Raw genomic sequence first — 22,209 nt, 5'->3', positions numbered from 1 at the left:
AATCTGGGGACAAACGTTCATGTCCTAGAGGCAGAGAGGACCCCTCCCAAGATCAGGGAAAACAGGCCAACACCCCAGCATGTAATAGTAAAACTCGCAAATCTTAGAACCAAGGAAACCATATTAAGGGCAATTAGAGGGAAGAGATACCTTCCATACAGAGGGAGGAACATCAGAATAACGTCAGACCTATCCACAGAGACCTGGCAAGCCAGAAAGGCCTGGCAAGACATATTCAGGGTACTAAATGAGAAGAACATGTGGCCAAGAACACTTTATCCAGCAAAGCTTCATTGAGAATGGATGGAGAGATGCAGAGCTTCCAAGACAGGCAGAAACTGAAAGAATATGTGACCACTAAGCTGGCCCTGCAAGAAATATTATGGGGGTTCTATAAAAGGAGAAAGACCCCAAGAGTGATATACAACAGAAATTTACAGGGACAATCTATAAAAACAAGGACTTCACAGGCAACATGATGACAATAAATTCATATCTTTCAATAATCACTCTCAACGTGAACGGCCTAAACGCTCCCATAAAACGGCACAGGGTTGCAGATTGGATAAAAAGACAGGACCCATTCATATGCTGTCTACAAGACACTCATTTTGAACCTAAAGATACATCCAGACTGAAAGTGAAGGGATGCAGATCCATCTTCCATGCCAGCGGACCTCAAAAGAAAGCTGGGGTAGCAATTCTTATATCAGACAAATTAGATTTTAAACTAAGGACTGTAGTTAGAGACACAGAAGGACACTATATCATTCTTAAAGTGTCTATCCAACAAGAAGATCTAACAATTGTAAATATCTACACCCCCAACTTGGGAGCAGCCATCTATATAAGCCAACAGTTAACCAAAATAGAGTCATATTTATAACAATATGTTAATTGTAGGAGATCTCAATACTCCACTCTCAGCAACAGACAGATCATCTAAGCAGAAAATCAACAAAGAAATAAGAGCTTTGAATGACACGCTGGACCAGATGGACCTCATAGATATTTACAGAACATCCCACCCTAAAACAACAGAATACTCATTCTTCTCGAGTGCACATGGAACTTTCTCCAGAATAGACCACATACTGGGTCACAAATCAGGTCTCAACTGATACCAAAAGACTGAGATTATTCCCTGCATATTCTCAGACCCTAGGGCTTTAAAACTGGAACTCAAACACAAGAAAAAATTGGAAGGAATTCAAACCCTTGTAAGCTAAAGACTACCCCGCTCAAGAATGTTTGTGTCAACCAGGAGATCCAAGAAGAACTTAAACAATTCATGGAAACCAATGAGAACAAAAACACATCAGTCCAAAACCTATGGGATACTGCAAAGGCAGTTATCACTCAAAAAAACAAAAATCCCGAATTCACCAACTAACTCTACATATTAAAGAACTAGAGAAAAAGCAACAAACGATGCCTAAGCCATGTGTTAGAAGAGAAATAATTAAGATTAGAGCAGAGATCAATGAATTAGAAACCAGAAACACAGTAGATCAGATCAACGAAACTAGAAGCTGGTTCTTTGAAAGAATTAATAAGATTGATAAACCACTGGCCAGACTTATCCAAAAGAAAAGAAAAAAGACCGAAATTAATAAAATTATGAATGAAAGGGGAGAGATCATGACTAACACCAAGGAAATAAAAACAATTATTAGAAATTATCAACAACTATATGCCAACAAACTGAGCAATCTGGATGAAATGGAGGCCTTCCTGGAAACCTATAAGCTGCCAAGACTGAAAGAGGAAGAAAGAGACAACCTGAATAGGCTAATACCAGTAACGAGATTGAAGCAGTGATCAAAAACCTCCCAAAAAACAAGAGTCCAGGGCCTGATGGATTCCCTGGGAGATTCTATCAAACATTCAAAGAAGAAATAATACCTATTCTCCAGAAGCTGTTTCAAAAAATAGAAACAGAAGGAAAGCTTCCAGACTCATTCTATGAGGACAGCATCATCTTAATCCCCAAACCAAGCAAAGACCCCATCAAAAAGGAGAATTTCAGACCAATATCCCTGATGAATATGGATTTCAAAATCCTCAACAAAATCCTAGCTAATAGGATCCAACAATACATTAAAAGGATCATCCACCACGAACAAGTGGGATTTATCCCTGGATGCAAGAGTGGTTCAACATTCGCAAATCAATCAATGTGACAGAACACATTAATAAGAGGAGAGGGAAGAACCATATGGTCCTCTCAATTGATGCAGAAAAAGCATCTGACAAAATGCAGCATCCTTTCCTCATTAAAACTCTTCGGAGTATAGGGATAGAGGGAACATTCCTCAAGTTCATAATATCCATCTATGAAAAACCCACAGCAAATATCATCCTCAATGGGGAAAAGCTGAGAGCCTTTCCCTTAGATCAGGAATACGACAAGGATGCCCACTCTCGCCACTATTGTTCAACATAGGTCTAGAAGTCCTAGCAACAGCAATCAGACAACAAAAAGAAGTGAAAGGTATTCAAATTGACAAAGAAGAAGTCAAACTCTCTCTCTTCACAGATGACATGATACTTTATGTGGAAAACCCAAAAGACTCCACCCCCAAATTACTAGAATTCATACAGCCATTCAGTAATGTGGCAGGATACAAAATCAATGCACAGAAATCAGTTGCTTTCTTATACACTAACAATGCAACTGTAGTAAGAGAAATTAGAGAAACGATTCCATTTACAATAGCACCAAAAACCATAAGATACCTCGGAATAAACCTAACCAAAGAGGTAAAGGATCTATACTCTAGGGACTACAGAACACTCATGAAAGAAATTGAAGGAGACATAAAATTATGGAAAAAATGCCATGCTCATGGATCAGAAGAATAAACATTGTTAAAATGTCTATGCTACCCAGAGCAATCTATACCTTCAATGCCATCCCGATCAAAATTCCAATGACATTTTTTAAAGTGCTGGAACAAACAATCCTAAAATTTGTATGGAATCAGAAAAGACCCCGAATTGCCAAGGAAATGTTGAAAAAGAAAAACAAAGCTGGGGGCATCATGTTGCCCGATTTCAAGCTATATTAAAAAGCAGTACTGGATCACCAAGACAGAATGGTACTGGCACAAAAACAGACATATAGACTAGTGGAACAGAATAGAGACCCCAGATAGGGACCCTCAACTCTATGGTCAAATAATCTTCGACAAAGCAGGAAAAAATATTCAATGGAAAAAAGACACTCTCTTCAATAAATGGTGCTGGGAAAATTGGACAGCTATATACAGAAGAATGAAACTCAACCATTCTCTTACACCATACACAAAGATAAACTCAAAGTGGATGAAAGACCTCAATGTGAGACAGGAATCCATCCAAATCCTAGAGGAGAACATAGGCAGTAACCTCTTGGACATCGGCCACAGCAACTTCTTTCAAGATACATCTCCAAAAGCTAGTGAAACAAAAGCAAAAATGAACTTTTGGGACTTCATCAAGATAAAAAGCTTCTGCACAGCAAAGGAAACAGTCAACAAAACAAAGAGGCAACCCACAGAAGGGGAGAAGGTATTTGCAAATGACACTACAGATAAAGGGCTGGTATCCAAGATCTATAAAGAACTTTTCAAACTCAACACCCCAAAACAAATAATCAAGTCAAAAAATGGGCAGGAGATATGAAAAGACACTTCTCCAAAGAAGACATACAAATGGCTAAGAGACACATGAAAAAATGTTCATTTTCATCAGCCATCAGGGAAATTCAAATCAAAACCACACTGAGATACCACCTTACACCAGGTAGAATGGCAAAAATTGACAAGGCAAGAAACAACAAATGTTGGAGAGGTTGTGGAGAAAGAGCAACCCTCTTACACTGTTGGTGGGAATGCAAGTGGGTACAGACACTTTGGAAAACAGTGTGGAGGTTCCTCAAAAAATTAAAAATAGAGCTACCCTATGACCCAGCAATTGCACTCCTGGGTATTTACCCCAAAGACACAGATGTAGTGAAAAGAAGGGCCATATGCACCCCAATGTTCATAGCAGCAATGCCCACAATAGCCAAACTGTGGAAAGAGCTGAGATGCCCTTCAACAGATGAATGGATAAAGAAGATATGGTCCATATATACAATGGAATATTACTCAGCCATCAGAAAGGATGAATGCCCAACTTTTACATCAACATCGATGGGACTGGAGGAGATTATGCTAAGTGAAAGAAGTCAAGCAGAGAAAGTCAATTATCCTATGGTTTCACTTATTTGTGGAACATAAGGAATAGCATGGAGGACATTAGGAGAAGGAATGGAAAAATGAAGGGGGGAAAATCAGAGGGAGAGATGAACCATGAGAAACTATGGACTCTGAGAAACAAACAGGGTTTTAGAGGGGAGGGGGATGGGGGGATGGGTTAGCCCAGTGATGGGTATTAAGGAGGGCACGTACTGCATGGAGCACTGGGTGTTATATGAAAACAATGGATCGTGGATCACCACATCAAAAACTAATGATGTATGGTGACTAACATAACATAATAAAATTAAATTAAATTTAAAAACGCTAAAAAAAATTTGGTAGTAAATCAGTAAACATAATAAAGACCATATTTGGCAAGGCCACAGCTAGCATTATATCAATGGTGAAAGGCTGAAAGCTTTTTCTCTTATATAAGGAATAAAACAAGGATGCCCAATCTCACCACTCCTATATAACATAGTAATCAACATCCTAGCCAGAGCAATTAGGTAAGAAAAAGAAAAAGGCAGCCAAATCAGAAAGGGAAGTAAAACTGTTTTTGTTTTTGGATATGATTTTATATATAGAAAATCCTAAAGACTCCACCAAAAAGTGTTAGAAATAATAAACTAAGGAAAGTTGAAGGAAACAAAAATCAACATACAGAAATCAATTGCATTTCTATACAGTAACAATATATGAAAACAATCTTCTTTCACAATAGCATCAAAAACAATAAAATACTTAGGAATAAATTTAACCAAGGTGGGAAAAGATTTGCATACTGAGAACTGTTAGACTTTGATGAAATAAACAGAATATGACACAAATGGAAAGATATCCCATGTTCACGACTGAATGAATATTGTTAAAATGTCCATTCTACTCAAAGCCATCTACAGATTAAATGAAATTTCTATGAAAATTTCAAGGACACTTTTCATAGACATAGGAAAAAAATCCTAAAATTTGTATAGAATTACAAAAGGTTCCAAATAGCCAAAGCAATTTTGAGAAAGAAAAACAAAGTTGGAGTCTTCATACTCCCTGATTTCAAACTCTACTACAAAGCTATAGTAATCAAAACAGTATGGTACTGGCATAAAAGCAGACACCACAGACCAATGGAAAGAATTTGGAGCACAGAAATAAACCCTCACATATATGATCAACTAATATTTGAAAGAGAAGCCAAGAATACTCAATAAGGAAAGGATCATGTCTTCAGTAAGTAATTTTAATCAAACAGGAAAATCACATGCAGAAAAATGAAACTGGACTCCTATCTTAAATATTATTTTGTAAAAATTATTTTACACCATAAAATGACATATAACCAATTTAGTAAAATCGTATCATTGAAGATTGTCTAATGACATGAGAAAAAGCTCAGTATTATTTAGGGTATCATGACCTACAAAGCAGTATATTCACTTTGATCCAAATTTCATTTATGAAATTGGTAACTCTTGGTGATAAGATTATGGGCCACATTTGCTTTATTAAACTTTATTTCACTTCTAATTTTTCTATAATAGCCATGTATTACTTTTATAACCACAATAAAAACATATTATTTAAAAAATACAAATTCAGAAGAATAGAGCAAAGTGAAGGAGGAAAAGGATAAAGAATAGGTAGAGAGTTTTACAAGAGAAGAAAAACACATTTCCTTGGGACTAGAATGAGGAGACGAGCATGAGTTCAGAAATAAATGGTCTGAAGGCAGAAATTTAAGAGATCATAATTAATAACCATACTTTCCTGTATACTTTTCTCTATGAAATAGAAGATAATGCTATCTTTTTATGGAGAGAAGGATGAATTGTAAAAGGGCTAAGGAAAATAATGGAGGTTTAAAATTGCTATTATGAGAATTAGCAGAAATGGAAGAAGTAGAATGAGAAAAGATTTCTTGGGGGCAGTAACTGGTCCATCTTTGTTTAAAGATTATCACTTGCATCAACATGAATTTATACAACAGTATAACATTCATCTACTAGAACCTTTCACTATATATATAAGCATGAGGTAGACACATGGTTGAACTGATCTAAATTTGGAGTTTCAGAGTGTAGACACAGGACAAGAGAGTAAAGACGCTGAGAATGGTATCAAAAAGGCAGTCAAAGATATGAACAATGGAACCTCCATACTGTTTTCCAGAGTGGCTGCACCAGCTTGCATTCCCACCAGGGCGTGGGGGGTTGGGTTAGCCTGGTGATGGGTATTAAAGAGGGGACGTATTGAATGGAGCACTGGGTGTTATATGCAAACAATGAATCATGGAACACTACATCAAAAACTAATGATGTAATGTATGGTGATTAACATAACATTAAAAAAAAAGATATGAACAATGGACTAGGTTGACCAGAGAAAGAAGTCATTGAAAATGGCATTACAGGGGCGCCTGGGTGGCTCAGTTGGTTAAGCGACTGCCTTCGGCTCAGGTCATGATCCTGGAGTCCTGGGATTGAGTCCCGCATCGGGCTCCCTGCTCAGCAGGGAGTCTGCTTCTCCCTCTGACCCTCCTCCCTGTCATGCTGTCTCTCATTCTCTCTCTCAAATAAATAAATAAAATTTTTTAAAAATAAAAAAGTGGCATTACAGTGTCAGAAAACAGAAGGGTCCAAAGCCTAGAGGTTTCAGTCAAGTCAAAGGTGCACTGTGAAGAGGATCAAGAGACCCAGGGGACCAGAAAGCTATGGCAGACATTACTATATTAGGGATTAAGTTTACAGAGGTGTCTCTGCTCCGGATGTCAACAAAGAAGAGAGATGGCTGTGGAAGAAAACTAGGAAGCAGAATGACTAAAGATAATTGACAGAAATGGTCCGTTCAGCCCTGAGGCCATGCACTGGGTGAATCTTTCACATGGGTGTTAGGGTGTTATTGTGCCCAAGTTGATAAGAACTGGGATGAAGAGATAGCCTATAATCAGGGATTTGCAGCCTTCATGGAATAAAGGAATGTAACCAGGAAGTCAATAGATGACAGAAACAAACAGACATCAGCTCCAAGCATTTCTCTTCCAAGATTACCAGAACTCCCTGCACATTCATGAAAAAAGAACTGCATTTCAAAATATTATGATACTTCCACTTTAAGCCTAAAATCAGTTAAGGCTACTCAATAACAGGTGAAATACCATTTTGACAATCAAATGAATGGGAAACCATTAAAATTTAAAGAGTCACATTTTGTGTACAAAAATATTTGACTCTTAATTCAATCTGGCCATGGGGTAAAGGTTATCAAAGTATAAGAGCTCATGAGGATAAGTAATCATTTGACCAAAAATTCAGATTCCCTTAAATAAGATCCTTTACATAAAATATTTTACAAACATATTTTTCATACAACAAGGCATACTGATGTGAGGTTATTTGGCTTGTCATACCAATCAGTCCAAGAACAAATATATTTTGCACAATTTTTCCAGATAATTTACCACTTCTTTGGTGACTTTCAGTTTCCTAATGGCTCAGCAGGAAAACTACCAGGCTACTCAACAGTGAAATTCTTGAGCAGGTGCAATCAAAACCTCTTTCAGAGGCAAATCAGGTTTTCTGCCTAAGTAGATGTATTTTCTGCAGGTGATGGTGTAGTGAGTGAATGTTTCTCTAATTGTAAAGAAACCTGTTGTGATATTTTTTCCCTTTTATGCAGTAGACGCCAACATTTTTCAAGCACCCTTGTCAGTAAAATATGCAAATACATCAAAACATGTATATATTTTAACAGGTTATATAAATGTACTCTTATTAGTCTATACATTAAATTTTATTAAAACTTAATTTGTTTATTTTTTATATAGTAAATAAATAAAAGTGGAAAGTTTAACATACCCTACCCCACCAGTGACCTGTGAAGTAAACCACCCCTTCTTGCAGACCACTTCTAGAAAGACTGGAATAAATTCTGTTCATAAATGCGTGTTTCCTTCCAGCTATAGGAGAATAAATCTGCCAATAGTGCAGACATCAATGATGAAAGTGATGTCCATCTACAACATATATAGTTACCAAGTGGTCTAACAGTCACTGTAAGGCTTAACCTTCTTTTGAATCAACTTAAAAAGTAGTTCTACATCTTAGAAAGGAATAAAGAAAAAAGAACTCATTTTGGTAGGTGAAATATTTTTAAATAATGAGTTAATACCAGATTTTAGGTGTACATAAAAATATAGCCAGTCTATTCATTAATTTAGCAAATATTAATTGTATGCCATGACATACCTTGCCTTTTTCCCACACACTGATTATATTTACATGTTTTGCAACCCACAGTCTCTCTTCAGATATGGAAATGACTATGCAGTGATGAAATGAATTTCTAAATTATTTTAATACAATACGTAAATAGATTGGCACACTGGCAGTTTAGAGTGAGACTGCCATTTATCAATTCTACCTCCTAAAACTAGAGTATAAGTTCCTCAAAGGTAAGGACTGTATTTATTTGATCACTACTATAAACCTAGTAGCAGCACCTAGCACAGTGACTAGCATACAGTAAGCATTCAACGCTTACAATTTTGCCGGAGGGGTGGATGAAAAGGGACAAAGAAAGGGAGTGGAAGAAGAATTAAATAAACCAAACAAAGTCTGAGAACAAACTGTAAGAACCATTTTATTGTCCCTAATGTATAGTTTGACTATAACTACTAACGATATTTCTTCTGACTATATATATATATATATATATATATATGTCTGTGTGTGTATGTATATATAAACATATATACCCATCTAATATATATATACAATATCTATATATACCCATCTGTATATATCCATCAAAGGCACATGATCCTGCTTAACATCCTGCACCTGCACTTAGTATGTAATTCAAGACTCTAAGACTCAAGAGGAAAATCCATCCCAAATCAGGACCAAGTCCTCAATTAAAAGTTCATTCACTTCCAAGTTTTATGATAAAATAAAAGGCATTATTCTTATTATAAAAGTAATAGAAGTACTTTAAGGAAAATTGGTAAAATATAGGAAAGTAGAATTTAACATTATCATATTTCTACCACCCAATGGCAACGACTATTAACATTTTATATGTTAAATTCATACCAAATTTTAATATCCCTAATAGTACAACTTTCTATAATGCTATAAGGGGCTCATGGACAACTAAAATGAAAAAAAAAAAAATAGTAGAGTAATTCCAACTATGCTTAATGAGGGAAGACTTAGGATCTTGGAAGAGTTTCCAAACTAAACTCTCATGAGATTATGAGCTCTTTAAGGGAAAGATACCTTGTTCTAGTCTTCCTTTTGGCCCAGCCTTGGGATCAAGCAGTGATCCCTGTACATACTATTCCCTCTGTAAATGTTCACTGAATGTACATCTAGAAAGAGAGGTAATCAGGAAACTTTTATTGTTAGGACTTTTCCTTCTGTGATTACTCAGCTGCTCACTCCCCAACTCCTTCCCGATGACCTCATCCTCTGTCATTCACTGCCAAGTACTTTAACTACAGTAATGATAAAGATCTTGCTGTAGCCTAAAAGTGAATCTGTTTTATTCTTCCCTAACTTTCATCATATCATTTCCTTCTTCACTTAGCTAAGTTCTCATTCCTTGCAATTCAGCTCAGAAGTTATGTTCTCCAAGAAGTCTCCCCTGATGCTATTTTGCCTCTCCCAGGCTGAGCTAAGTGCTAATATTCTGGGCTCCCATCATACCCAGTGCAAGCATCTAACACTGCAATTGCCATGGAACGTGGAAATTAGCCACTTATATATACTGCCCACTCATAGACTGTAAGCTCTTTGAGACTTCTGGCTTCATATTCACAAATACTAGCAGATTCAGTAAATACTTATGGAATGAATGAAAGAATGAACATACTCATCCCATTCAATTTTTGTTCTAGTTTTTATCTCTTTAATTTGCCCATTTGTTCAGTCAGTTGTTCACTCAATTTTAATTACCTTAAAAAATCAATAAACAAAACCCTGTCCTGGCCAACAGAAATCAAATATAAAAATGGCAAACATCAAATCTGTTTACTCATGTAACCAAAAAGTATCCCTTTCTAATTTCTTACAATTAATAATCAATATACACTCAACAATCACCATTTTTTCATAAGGTCCTCTACATCAGAGTCACCTTTTAATAATCACTCTTTCACAACCACATTTAATATTTATTTCTATTCTTTCTCCCTGAAAAGATAGAAAGTAGGTCCTGCCAATTCTTTCTCTAATGGTGTCACCAGGTCTGCTCTTAATGTTTCTGGAGCCCCTGCCTTTAATCTCTTCTAATTTAGCTTGCTCTTGTTGCATCAAGGGAATGACTCCATATGCTCAAAATTAAGCTAAATATGAGGAATTGCTATTTCCTACCACATGGGATTCCACTCATACAGAATTCACAATTTTAGCCTATCCATCTCACATTCATCTCTACCAGCATTTGCTGCCTTATTTCCTCTACCTAAAAAAATGGATTTCCTTGTGCTTCTAAGCATGCATTTCCTATTGAAGCCAAGCAAATATTCTTGCTGTATACCATAGTAAATTTGCAAATTCCTTCACTGTTGCCTTTGTATATGCTTTAGAGATTTTCCCATTCTCTTCGTGCCTTGATTCTTTAATCCTGGTTCAGAACTCTCTTCCTCTAAGTAAGTTTTCTCAATTATCTCCAGGTCATATCATTTCTCCTTTACTAAACAATCCTTCAACATTTGCATTTTATTTGAACTAATAATATTTTATTTATTTATTTTTATTTTATTTTATTTTATTTTTTTAAAGATTTTATTTATTTATTTGAGAGAGAGAGAATGAGAGAGAGCAAGCACATGAGGGGGGGAGGGTCAGAGGGAGAAGCAGACTCCCCGCCGAGCAGGGAGCCTGATGCAGGACTCAATCCAGGGACTCCAGGATCATGACCTGAGCCGAAGGCAGTCGCTTAACCAACTGAGCCACCCAGGTGCCCGAACTAATAATATTTTAGTCCTTATTGTATGTTTCTTTTTAAGTGTTCTAAAAGATCATTATGTGTGTGCTCTTCAATCTTTGAAAACAGGTGTACTCTTCTCCCCTACAGAGCTTAATCTGGCAGCAAGCACTCTCACACAAGTTGATTTCTTAATAGGTGCTGTTAACTTACTATCCTACTATCCAAGGGAACATAATAAATGCTGTCCGGATTAAACTGAATTGGATGCTCATATTCAATAAACAATTTATAAGTGATAGTAAAATAAAGAAAAGAGAATAAATTTAAATTATAGTTAGCAGTGCCTGGGTGCCTCAGTCCATTAAACATCTGACTCTTGGTTTCAGCTCAGGTCATGATCTCAGGGTCATGAGATCGAGCCCCAAGTCAGCTCCACACTCAGTGTGGTGTATGCTTGTCCCTCTCTCTCCCCCTCTGACCCTCTCCTGGCTCATGAGCTCTCTCTCCCCCCCTAAAATAAATAAATAAATAAATAAATAAATAAATAAATAAATAAACAAACAAACAAATAAATAACTTTTAAAAAAATTACAGTGTTTAAAATCACTACTCAGCTTTTAACATTTGCAGGGAGATTTCTCATATGTATTCTAATGCTATTTTTGCTTTTTAGGTCCATCCCCTTCCTCTTCACCCCTTTTTCCACCCAGGTCTATATGAAGAAAACCCAAAGCAAAATGAAAAGCATATTAGAGATTATCAAGTTTCACATAAGTCCCATTGCTCATATTTATGGTATGAAGCCACCATATCAATATTCTTCACACTGAGAGCTTTATTTAGAGCCTCCCTATGTCAAAGGATAATTAGTATCTTAGATAATTTCCATCAGAGAGCTTGATAAATTCATCTAGACAATTTAGTAAGAAGAAAGAATAAAAGAAAATGCCACAGTAAAGCTTTCTGCCCATTCTATACTGTCACTAGGCTAATAAAAAGTTTACTTTTTCTTGGAATATTATATAAAAATTATTCAAAATGTTATTTTGAATAAAAATTTATCTGATTTAGTCATTTTGGTATTATTTCTTTTAAAGAATAAATTAAAACTATCAAACCTGTTAAGATACTTAGCTAGTGAATAAAATAAGCTTGATTAATATTTTAAACACTAACTTACAGGATCAGCAGGTCCACAGAATTCTCGAAATGTCTTTGTAGGATTATTCTGTTGAATCTCCATTGCTACGCAAGGGCCAGAATACATTTCTGTCACCATCTCCTATGATATATGATAGAAAAGAATACTTAAAAATTAGTAAAAATTAATAATCTTTTACTCATCCTCTTTTAACTGTACCACTATTCCAAATCTTAAAATCTTTGTTATCTTTGAATCCTCATGTACCCTGTATGCCAAGCAGTTCCCCAATTCTGTCCATTTCTCCTGCAAAAATGTGTTTTAGATATGTTCCCTCATCTCAATTCCTACCACTAGCATCATTTTAATGTAATGCTTTACCACTTGATACTTTCATTAATTGAAATGATCTTCTTGTACATCTTCCTTTTAAAAGGTTTCTCCTCTTAAATATAGTCCTATCGAATGAACATTTCTAAAGATACAAATTTCAAAGTTCCAAAGACACTTTTAAAAATCATAATCATTTTCAGAAATGAAAAAAAACAGGGACCAGATTCTCTCACATTAAACATCTAGAAATGAGACAATATATATGAAACAACAGTTCTCAAACACTAGATGACAGGCAGCACAGTATTATGATCCCTGATAGAAAATAATCAAATGAAGTAAGCCATATGACTGCCCCATCTTACTGCCTGGACGAAGTTTCCAGACAATGGGACGGAGAGAGGAAACACAACAGAGCCCAACACTCTCACTGAGCAGAAGAGACAAAGACTGGAGTTCAGGGAGGCCGAAGTAGCTAGAATTTGCAGGACAGATTACTGGAGGAGGTGAAAGAACTATGGGAGAGTAAGCTACAGGAATCTGCAGAGAAGTTCACCTGGGTCTTTGGCTAGGAATCTATATACGTGTAGAGGAAACTACCCAAAGCTAAGAAAAGAACTACCACAAGCAGTTAAGTGAAACCATTCACAGAGAAAGCACAAGGCTGAGAAGACTGCATTTCCATCACCTGGAGTAGAAAGCCATCTTGTGATACACAGGGCAACAGGTAGAGTCCTCAGAAGGGTACTGCACCATTATAGTTGGTCTTGTATATGGAATGCTCTGTACCCCTCCTATAAAGCTTAAAAGCAAGCCTTGAAAAGGTCAAACTGATCCTATGTAACTTCAGTGAGTGACAAAACTATGTCAAATACTCTTCGAAGGAATATGACATACATATCATATAACATTATACATTTCACATTATCCAGCATCCAATAAAAATTACTAGGCATGAAAAGAAATAAGAAAATATGAACCATCACTGGAAGAAAACTCAATAAATTGATACAGATGTAGCAATGACAGAAATGTTGGCTACACAGAATGTTAAAACAGCTAGCATAAATAGGCTCTATATGCAAATTAGGGGAAGAAAACATGGACATGATGCAGAGAAAAATCAATGATATTAAGAAGACCCAAAGAGTACACTCGTGGTGAGCACAGCATAACATACAGGGTTATTGAATCACTATGCTGCACACATGAAACTAATGTAACACTGTGCCAACCATACTCAAAAAAAAAGACCCAAATGGAACTTCTACTGATGAAAACTACATCTGAATTAAATACACTGGATGGGATGAACAAAACAAAATACTGCAGAAGGACAATAAATTTGAAGACATGAAATCCAATTACTCAAAAGCAAGCAGAGAGAAAGAATGAATAAAACTGTCCGATGGTAATTTTTTTTCCCAATGACAAGCTGTCTAATATGTATATAATTGGGAGTTCCAGAAAAAGAAAAGGGGTGATGAACAGATAAAGATTCCAAGAATTAACTGCTAAAATATTTTCAAATTTGATAAAACTCATAAGCCAATGGATCCAACAGAGTCCAAGGAGAATAAATGTAAAGAAAAGTACAGTGAGCCAATAATTAAATTGGCTAAAAAAAAAAAAAAAAATTAACAACAAACCCTTAAAAACAACCTTCCCCCAAAAAGACATATAACAATAGAACAAAGAAAGATGTAAAGGACAACAAAAATCTGTCAATCTACAATTCTATGCCCAGGTAGTTTTGTTTTTTGTTTGTTTGTTTTTTTTAAGAGAGAGAGGGAAAAGGGAAGGGAGGGGAAGAGAGAGAGAGGGTGAGGGAGAGAAACTTAAGCAGGCTTCACGCCCAGGGCAGAGCCCGATGCAGGGCTCAATCTCACAACCCTGAGATCATGATCTGAGCTGAAATCAAGAGTTGGACACTTAACCAACTGAGCCGCCCAGGCTCCCTGGAAGATATTTTTCACAGATGAAGGAAAAATAACTTTTTCAGACAGACAAAATGTGAGAGAATTCACTGCCAGCAGCCTTATACCATAAGAAATGTTAAAGGAAGTTCTTCAGACAGACGGAAAAAAGTACCAGACAGGGATCTAGACAAAACAATGATAAACATGTGGGTAAATATGAAACATATTTTTTTAGTTGGTGTGAAAGATTATTTAAAGCAAAAATATTAAAAATGCGTTACAGGGTTTATAATAGAAATAGAAATAAAAATGTATGACAACCACAGTGCATACGGAGGGGGAAATGGAAGTATACTCTTAAGGTTCTTAACTATATGTGAAGTGGTATAATGAAACACTTGATCAAAGAAAAGTACCTCTCACAGTGTCTGGAACACTCAATGAATGTTCTTTTCTTCTCTACATGGGGAAAAATACTTCAGGAAGAAGTGAAAATAAATATAAAGACTCTGAGGCAGAAGTACAGTTCGTGTGTATGAAGATCAGTAAAAGAGCCAGGATATCAGGAGCTAAAGTGAGACCACAGGAAAGCAGTAAGAGATGAGGTCAGATCACATAGGGACATGCAAGCCATTTTAATGACTTTGGAGAGTTTATGACATACAGTGACAACGTAAAATAAAGGTAATTTATTACAGAACAATATTTAAATATTAATTGGAACTCAGTCATCACACCTAATAGAAATGCCAGAAGTTAAAAGAGGAGGGAAAGAGCTTCATGCTTAATATAGTACACAGAACCCTACTCCTTAGAATCCCTAAAGGTAGCCCCCTGAAGTCACTTTGCTATTTTGCAAAGGTCATATGTAATTGATTTTTTATGGATAATTATGTTGAGTCTGATTTTCTGTCTCATGATATTCAAGTACTGCCTACACATAAATGTCAAGAGCCAAGTTCTCAGTAGGGGCAGAAGGCAGCAGGAACATGCCATCCAAAAAGAAGGAGTGAATTTTGTCTGCTTTTATTTCATTTGCCTCTCTCCTTGTCTTTCAGTGTTAATCACAAATACCATTAAAAATACAGACATAAAGGGCTATGCAAATGTACAAAATGGAAAGAAAAAAACATGTTGGAAAAAGGACTCCATCAAAAGCATAATGTGCTCCTTAAAAAAATGGACTCAACAAAATTCTCAAGTCACCTAGGTTTTTAACTAATTAAAAAATTACCAAAACCAAAAGACCTGTTTGTTTCCTTCACAGCCCTTTGACTCCTGTCTTTTATGATGGGATCATTTGATTTAATGTCCATTCTCACCAGACCATAAGCTCCATGAATGCAGGTAGTGAGCTTTTTTTGGTTCATCTCTCTACTTGATATCTAACACATTGTTTGGCACATAGTAGATACTCAGTATATATATGTAGTAAATAAGTGGACTGTGATAACACAGTGAGAGGAATTATCACCTTTTTATGACTGCAAATGCTGAAGCAGCAAATATAAGTATAGATGAGCAACACAGAATCTATTACAAAGAATTATGTCAGATACAATAACGTCAGCGACGCTGTCCCTATTTTACACTATACATCCTACATTTAAGAGGATCATTTCAGGGGTGCCTGGGTGGCTCAGTCGTTAAGTGTCTGCCTTTGGCTCAGGTCATGATCCCAGGGTCCTGGGATCGAGCCCCGCATCGGGCTCCCTGTTCCGTGGGAAGCTTGCTTCTCCCTCTCCCCCTGCTTGTGTTCCCTCTCTCGCTGTGTCTCTGTCAAATAAATAAATAAAAATCTTGAAAAAAAAAAAAAAGAGGATCATTTCACCAATATATCTTTACATTTAGATAAATAAATAAGTGGACCCACTATTATGACCTTATATATCTTATCATTTATTTTATAAATAAGAATCTGGAGACAAGGAGGATAAAGTGTTGTACGAAAAGTCAGAATAAGAATCAAATCACCTGTTTTTGTCCCTTTAGACTATGTTGCCTCTTAGGATTATTTTTACAGGGTCTTCTTTTTGAATTAGATAAACTTCCTAAAACTAAGAGACATCCAATAGTATGCAGCATTTAAAAATTTACCTTTTCCTTGAGCTTAAATTCAAGTCCTGAATATTAACTGTCATGAGAAATAAGAGAGCTTGTGGGAAATACAATGGTCACAATAGCAAGTGAGACTCAGTATTTGCTATCTGATTTTTGGTGTCTCAAATTAACCAATAAAAGATTCTTCAATCACATGCATTTGCAGTATACAGATACAGATCCTCACACAACTTCCTTTGAACAAAACTGAATTATAAATGGAAAAAGCACTTTTAAAAGCATTAGAATAAGAAGATTCATAAGAATATTAGTTCAACAAAATATTACTGGGATAAAAACATTCTTATTTCCCTTTGGAGAAAATTTTCAAAGAAACTTCCCTTAGTTTCAATAGAATTTTATATCATATAAATAGAGAACATCTTACAAAGATACCTGGATAATGTTCTGGTTCATTTATATACTCCATTTTCCCATTAACAGAACACTCTAAACCAATTATAATTTGAAATATTTGTTTTACACTGAATAAACCATTTCAAGCTGAATAAAAAATGATAAGCATTCCTAAAAATGGCTCACAAGGCTAACTCTGAAGTAATGTAGTTTTTTCTTCCCAAACAGCCCATATGTTCTTTATCTTAAGTAGACTCTGTTATTAAAATCACAAGACTTAAATAGTAGTTACAGACAGTATCTTACTGAGAGTATCAGAAAGAAGAAAGCACATCAACACCAATTATTCCGGGATATCCTGACATTACAGTATGATATTTCTACTGTCATTCAAATTCCTGATTTCTTAAGGAAAATGACACATCCACCCAGTGATGTTTTTACTTTTACTCTAGAATTTCCCAAATCAAAAGAAAAAAATCCTAAGAGTAAGTATATATTACATAAAAATAAATTACATGTATAGTATTTTAAAGCACAATATAGGAGACAATAAGTCAGAGATGAGGGGTTTTTAAAGTTATTTTCCAAAGGAAAATATAGCCCATCTCAGATATGCGCACAATAGTGCCCTCAACTATTTGTTACCAAATTCAATACTACGTGATATTGTATGAGAATGTAACTGACGATCAAAAGACATGTCTCCATGGGTTTATCTTATGCACAGTAGAGCTATAACATAACATGAATGGAGGAAGGTAGCAGTTTTCAACCATATTTTTTAAAGTAAAATTGAACAAATAAAAGAAAATATATAAAAGAGAGATTTAAGAAATGGAAAACTGCTGTCTCTATTGAATTAAGTGATAACACATTTTAAAATTCTTCCATTTAAGAAAAGGCATAACGAAATGAAGAAGCTCATAAGATTAAGGTTCAGTAAGCTGTTACAGAAGGAAAACCACTCTGGCTCCTCTAACTAAGGGTGGAAATCACCAGTACACTGAACATGAAATAGATTTCATAATCAGTCTTGACTTTGTAGGACTAAATAAGACAAAGGCTCAGGCCAGTTCTCAGACCAGTGCATTTGTCCTTTTTAAGGAAGGCTGAAAGGAAACGTCATAGAGAAGTGAGAAGGAGAATCTAGTCTCACTGTCAAGAACAGTAAACTTTATGCCAAAAAAAAAAAAAAAAAAGTCAAACTCTGTAAAACAATGTAGGTGAGGAGGCAGTCCACCAGCACAAATGTATCTAAGATAATTTTATAAAGAGGGGAAGGAAACTAATTTTGATCAAATATCTACTATGTTTTATTTTAAGGAATAATATTTGGCTTATTCAAATATAGTCATTTGTTTTCAAGAATGTATTTCATTGCCCTCTGACCAACACCTTTTAAATCTTATTTCTTCAGTCTCAGTCACATTTTCAGATGATTCTACCTGCATTTATATCATTAAAGTAGATGTTAAATAATGCTATGGTGTTATACTGTAACTATTTGCTTTTAACTTTCTAAAGCATTTTGGAGAGTCTTCCACTCTGAGAATATTATAAACTTCATAAAGAATGTCCAAATGCATCAATATCCCAGCAATTTTTCTTTTTTTGCATTGTGGTATATTTCTGTTTCACAAATGAAATAGTAAGATATTTTAAAAACTGATCCAGTGGCTCTCAGAGGTAAGAATGCCTCAGTCACTGGGTATAATCAGCTGGCAACTGGCAGACTCGCGAATACTTTCATGATTATAAACTATACTGAGATCCCCCAGATTTAAGATACACAAACTGTTTTCAGGACCAATGCTTTACATTTACTTTGTTTTATTTTTTTTTTATTTTATTTATTTATTTATTTATTTATTTGAGAGAGAGAGAATGAGAGACAGAGAGCATGAGAGGGAGGAGGGTCAGAGGGAGAAGCAGACTCCCTGCCGAGCAGGGAGCCCGATGCGGGACTCGATCCCGGGACTCCAGGATCATGACCTGAGCCGAAGGCAGTCGCTTAACCAACTGAGCCACCCAGGCGCCCTACATTTACTTTGATACTTACATTATACTCAGACACTACTCCTTTATAAACTTCATAAAACTCTTCAACATTAACTCGATCCATGTTGAACTGGATTGAAACAAAACAAAATATAAGCCAACCACCAAAAGAACATAAAATGAACCACACTCTGCACTCAGCATTTATGATCTCTTGGATATATTTTCCTTACTTTAAAATATAAACCTTGCACAAATTAAGTACTCTGAAAAAGTGTTGTTAAAGATTAGCTCATCAGTAATAAAAATGGGTATCATTTATTGAGTACTTAATGTATCAAGCACTGTTCTAGGACCTGTACATGCATCATCTCATTTTTTTTTTAATTTTTTTATTCTTATGTTAATCCCCTTACATTACAACATTAGTTTTAGATGAAGTGTTCCATGATTCATTGTTTGTGCACAACACCCAGTGCTCCATGCAGAATGTGCCCTCCTAAATACCCACCACCAGGCTAACCCATCCTCCCACCCCCCTCCCCTCTAGAACCCTGTTTGTTTTTCAGAGTCCATCGTCTCTCATGGTTCGTCTACCCCTCCGATTTCCCCCGCTTCATTCTTCCCCTCCTGCTACCTTCTTCTTCTTCTTCTTCTTTTTGCATCATCTCATTTAATCCTCACAATGACCCCATGACATCAGGTTATGTAACCTTCAGATCTGTGTTCCATCTCAAGCAATCTGACCCCACTGGTCATGCTCTTAACCACTACACTATACCTCTCTTCGAATAAAACCTCATTCTCAACACACACACACAATTTATAAGCAATGTCATGTTGTTTACTGATTGGTTAGTGGCCCAAGAAATATTACTAATGAAAAGTACTTCAGATTTTGTAGCAGCCAAAAATAATACCCTTTTCCTCCCAAGCATTCAGAAAAATCCCTAGTCTGGTTCATAGTAAAGCATTTCCAGGCTGGATTCAAATTTGGTTAAAAATAAAATTGCATTAAGTTCTAGGGTCTCAAGAACTAAGACCTTAAACTGTTTTTTTAAATAGCCTCAGAATTTACAATTTTATTTTCTCCCCTACTTTCTTTATTGTCACCAGAATTGAAGATCACTGAGAAATTTCTGCCTACCTGGGCAATAATTCAAACTGGGAGGATTTATTTCACAGGCAACATAACTATTACAGGTAGTGAATTTTGTCTGATTTCAGTGTTTTAGCCTACAGTCCCACAACTTGTACTTTTAATATAACAAAATAATAGAATATATAACTTATTAAGTACTTATAATTTGCCCTGGAATTTCTACAAGGCATTGCCTAAGGTTATTTCATTTAATTCCTAAAATAATCCAATGAGGCAAATCATGTTCTCACTGGCCAGCAGACCCATGAGTGTAAAAGGCAGCTGACCGACAATTCAGAAATAGAGCTTCCTGACTCCAAAACTCAATGACTGTGATTGCCACTAAACTATCATGCCTCCCTCATAGGTTCAATCAATCATTTTCTTAATTATTATTCTTGTTGTCACCACGCATGGTTGGCCAGCTATTAAGGTTGAGGGCCTAGAGTTAGATCAATGTTTAAATCTGGCCAGCTATGCTAGGTTGAGGGCCTAGAGTTAGATCAATGTTTAAATCTAAATTTTCTCTGGCCAGCTATGCTAGGTTGAGGACCTAGAGTTAGATCAATGTTTAAATCTAAATTTTCTACAAAACACACATTTTTAAAGCAGGCCCTACAATCCTATGAATACATCACCAAGCTAATACTTTCAGAACATTTTGGCTAACAATTTCTTTATAATCCTAGGTAAGATTCTTCTACTTTCTCATTAGTCTCCAAGTTTTCCCTGATGACTCTGCAAACTAGTTGATATTTCTGCCCTTTTTTTGATTTGTGGGCATTCCTACCAATTAGGGACACAAAACTGTCAGAATCCCAGTTCCCACCCTGACCACTGATTTTGGATGATCCTAAGACTTAGCAGAAATCAAAGCAGTTCCTTTTCGGGAAAAGAACACATAAATTATATTGATAAGAAAAATCTCAGCTCCAAAGTCAGTATTTCATTATCAAAATAGCATAAACTTGCTGTCTTCACACATAGTAAAACCCAAATTGTTTATCTGATTCCTATTATAACTTGTACCCAATTTTTTGTCAAGTGCACTGGTAAATACAACACAAAGGTATGAGAGCTCTACAGAAGTGGATGTTGTTTCCTCAGTGAAAGGTTTCCTATAAATGCATCCACTAGGCAATTTTGAAGAGTTGTGGGCTTTGGAGGTCAAGTGGTATGACTGCCAACAGAAGCTGAAATGTGCTAACTCCAAAGAAGGTTCTGAGGGAAAGCCCAGAAGCCAGCAAAATGTCCTAGTTAAGGGGAAAATCTCAACTGACTCTCTTTCTCCATTCTCTTCTTAGTCACCAAACAACAGAGAGCTCAGTATAACTACTCAATTCTATTTTTTGTTTGTAGGAACTAAATACATTGTTTCCATCTATATTTATTTTGCAACCAAAGTTCCAGGAACTGTATAAACCTGTTTTATAACCTTAAATTAGGTGTACGATTTGAATTTTAGTTCCCTCAGTGAAAGATTGTATTGATAAAATAATTTCAAAAACATTTTTTGATTATAAGGTTATCAAGTTCAGTAACTATATCTTTTTGTTTTTAATGTGTTGAGTTCACAAGTGCACAGAGAAAATTCAATATAAAACATTAAAAAAAGAAATCTGTCAATAGATTATGAGTTATTGCAAACTACCTACCATCTGCATAGCTGAGATTTCAAAACCTGCATCCCGGATAGCCATGAGGATCTTTCCCAGCAGTCCTGAAAATACAGAACAAACGAGTGCAAAAATACAAAATTTTCAAGGTATTTTAGTTTCTTAGAAATGCAAATTTTCTACCTCAAAGTACTTTGCTTACACTCTATACAGAGAAATCACATATTTCTCCAAGGGAAACTAAATCTCTAATATCAAGCATCACCAGTAATCATTTGTTTCACTCAGTAAGTGCTTCAGGAATATCAACAATGATCCTGAAGATTATGCAAAAAACCTTTAAGATACTATTTTGCCTTAAAGCGCCTGAAGTCTAGTGATGTAGAGAATATGCAAATCAAACAATTGAAACTAACATTACAAAAAAAATGAAATGCCAAAGTACTGG

At 35.7% G+C, this 22,209-nt stretch overlaps 1 protein-coding gene across 6 annotated transcripts in view; it reads right to left on the bottom strand.

The window, feature by feature from the left end:
• NME7 (NME/NM23 family member 7) overlaps nt 1-22,209 on the bottom strand; it is a 273,064-nt gene that overhangs the window by 131,304 nt on the left and 119,551 nt on the right. For 5 of the 6 annotated variants that reach the window (XM_064594364.1, XM_045877515.3, XM_045877517.3 and 2 more), the window contains 3 exons: nt 21,801-21,865; nt 19,066-19,134; nt 12,334-12,435 (listed from right to left, as the gene is read on the bottom strand). In XM_064594364.1, the coding sequence (XP_064450434.1) occupies nt 12,334-12,435; nt 19,066-19,134; nt 21,801-21,865 (236 nt within the window). The remainder of the gene's footprint in view (nt 1-12,333; nt 12,436-19,065; nt 19,135-21,800; nt 21,866-22,209) is intronic. The other variant, XM_064594363.1, reaches the window with a different exon arrangement.

This window comes from Mirounga angustirostris, unplaced genomic scaffold (assembly GCF_029215605.1).
Source record: "Mirounga angustirostris isolate CCGP_5_RB_7025 unplaced genomic scaffold, mMirAng1.0.hap1 SCAF_6, whole genome shotgun sequence".
NCBI lineage: Eukaryota > Metazoa > Chordata > Mammalia > Carnivora > Phocidae > Mirounga > Mirounga angustirostris.
Note: the sequence above shows the minus strand (reverse complement) of the source record. Positions and strands in the feature narration are given on the sequence as shown.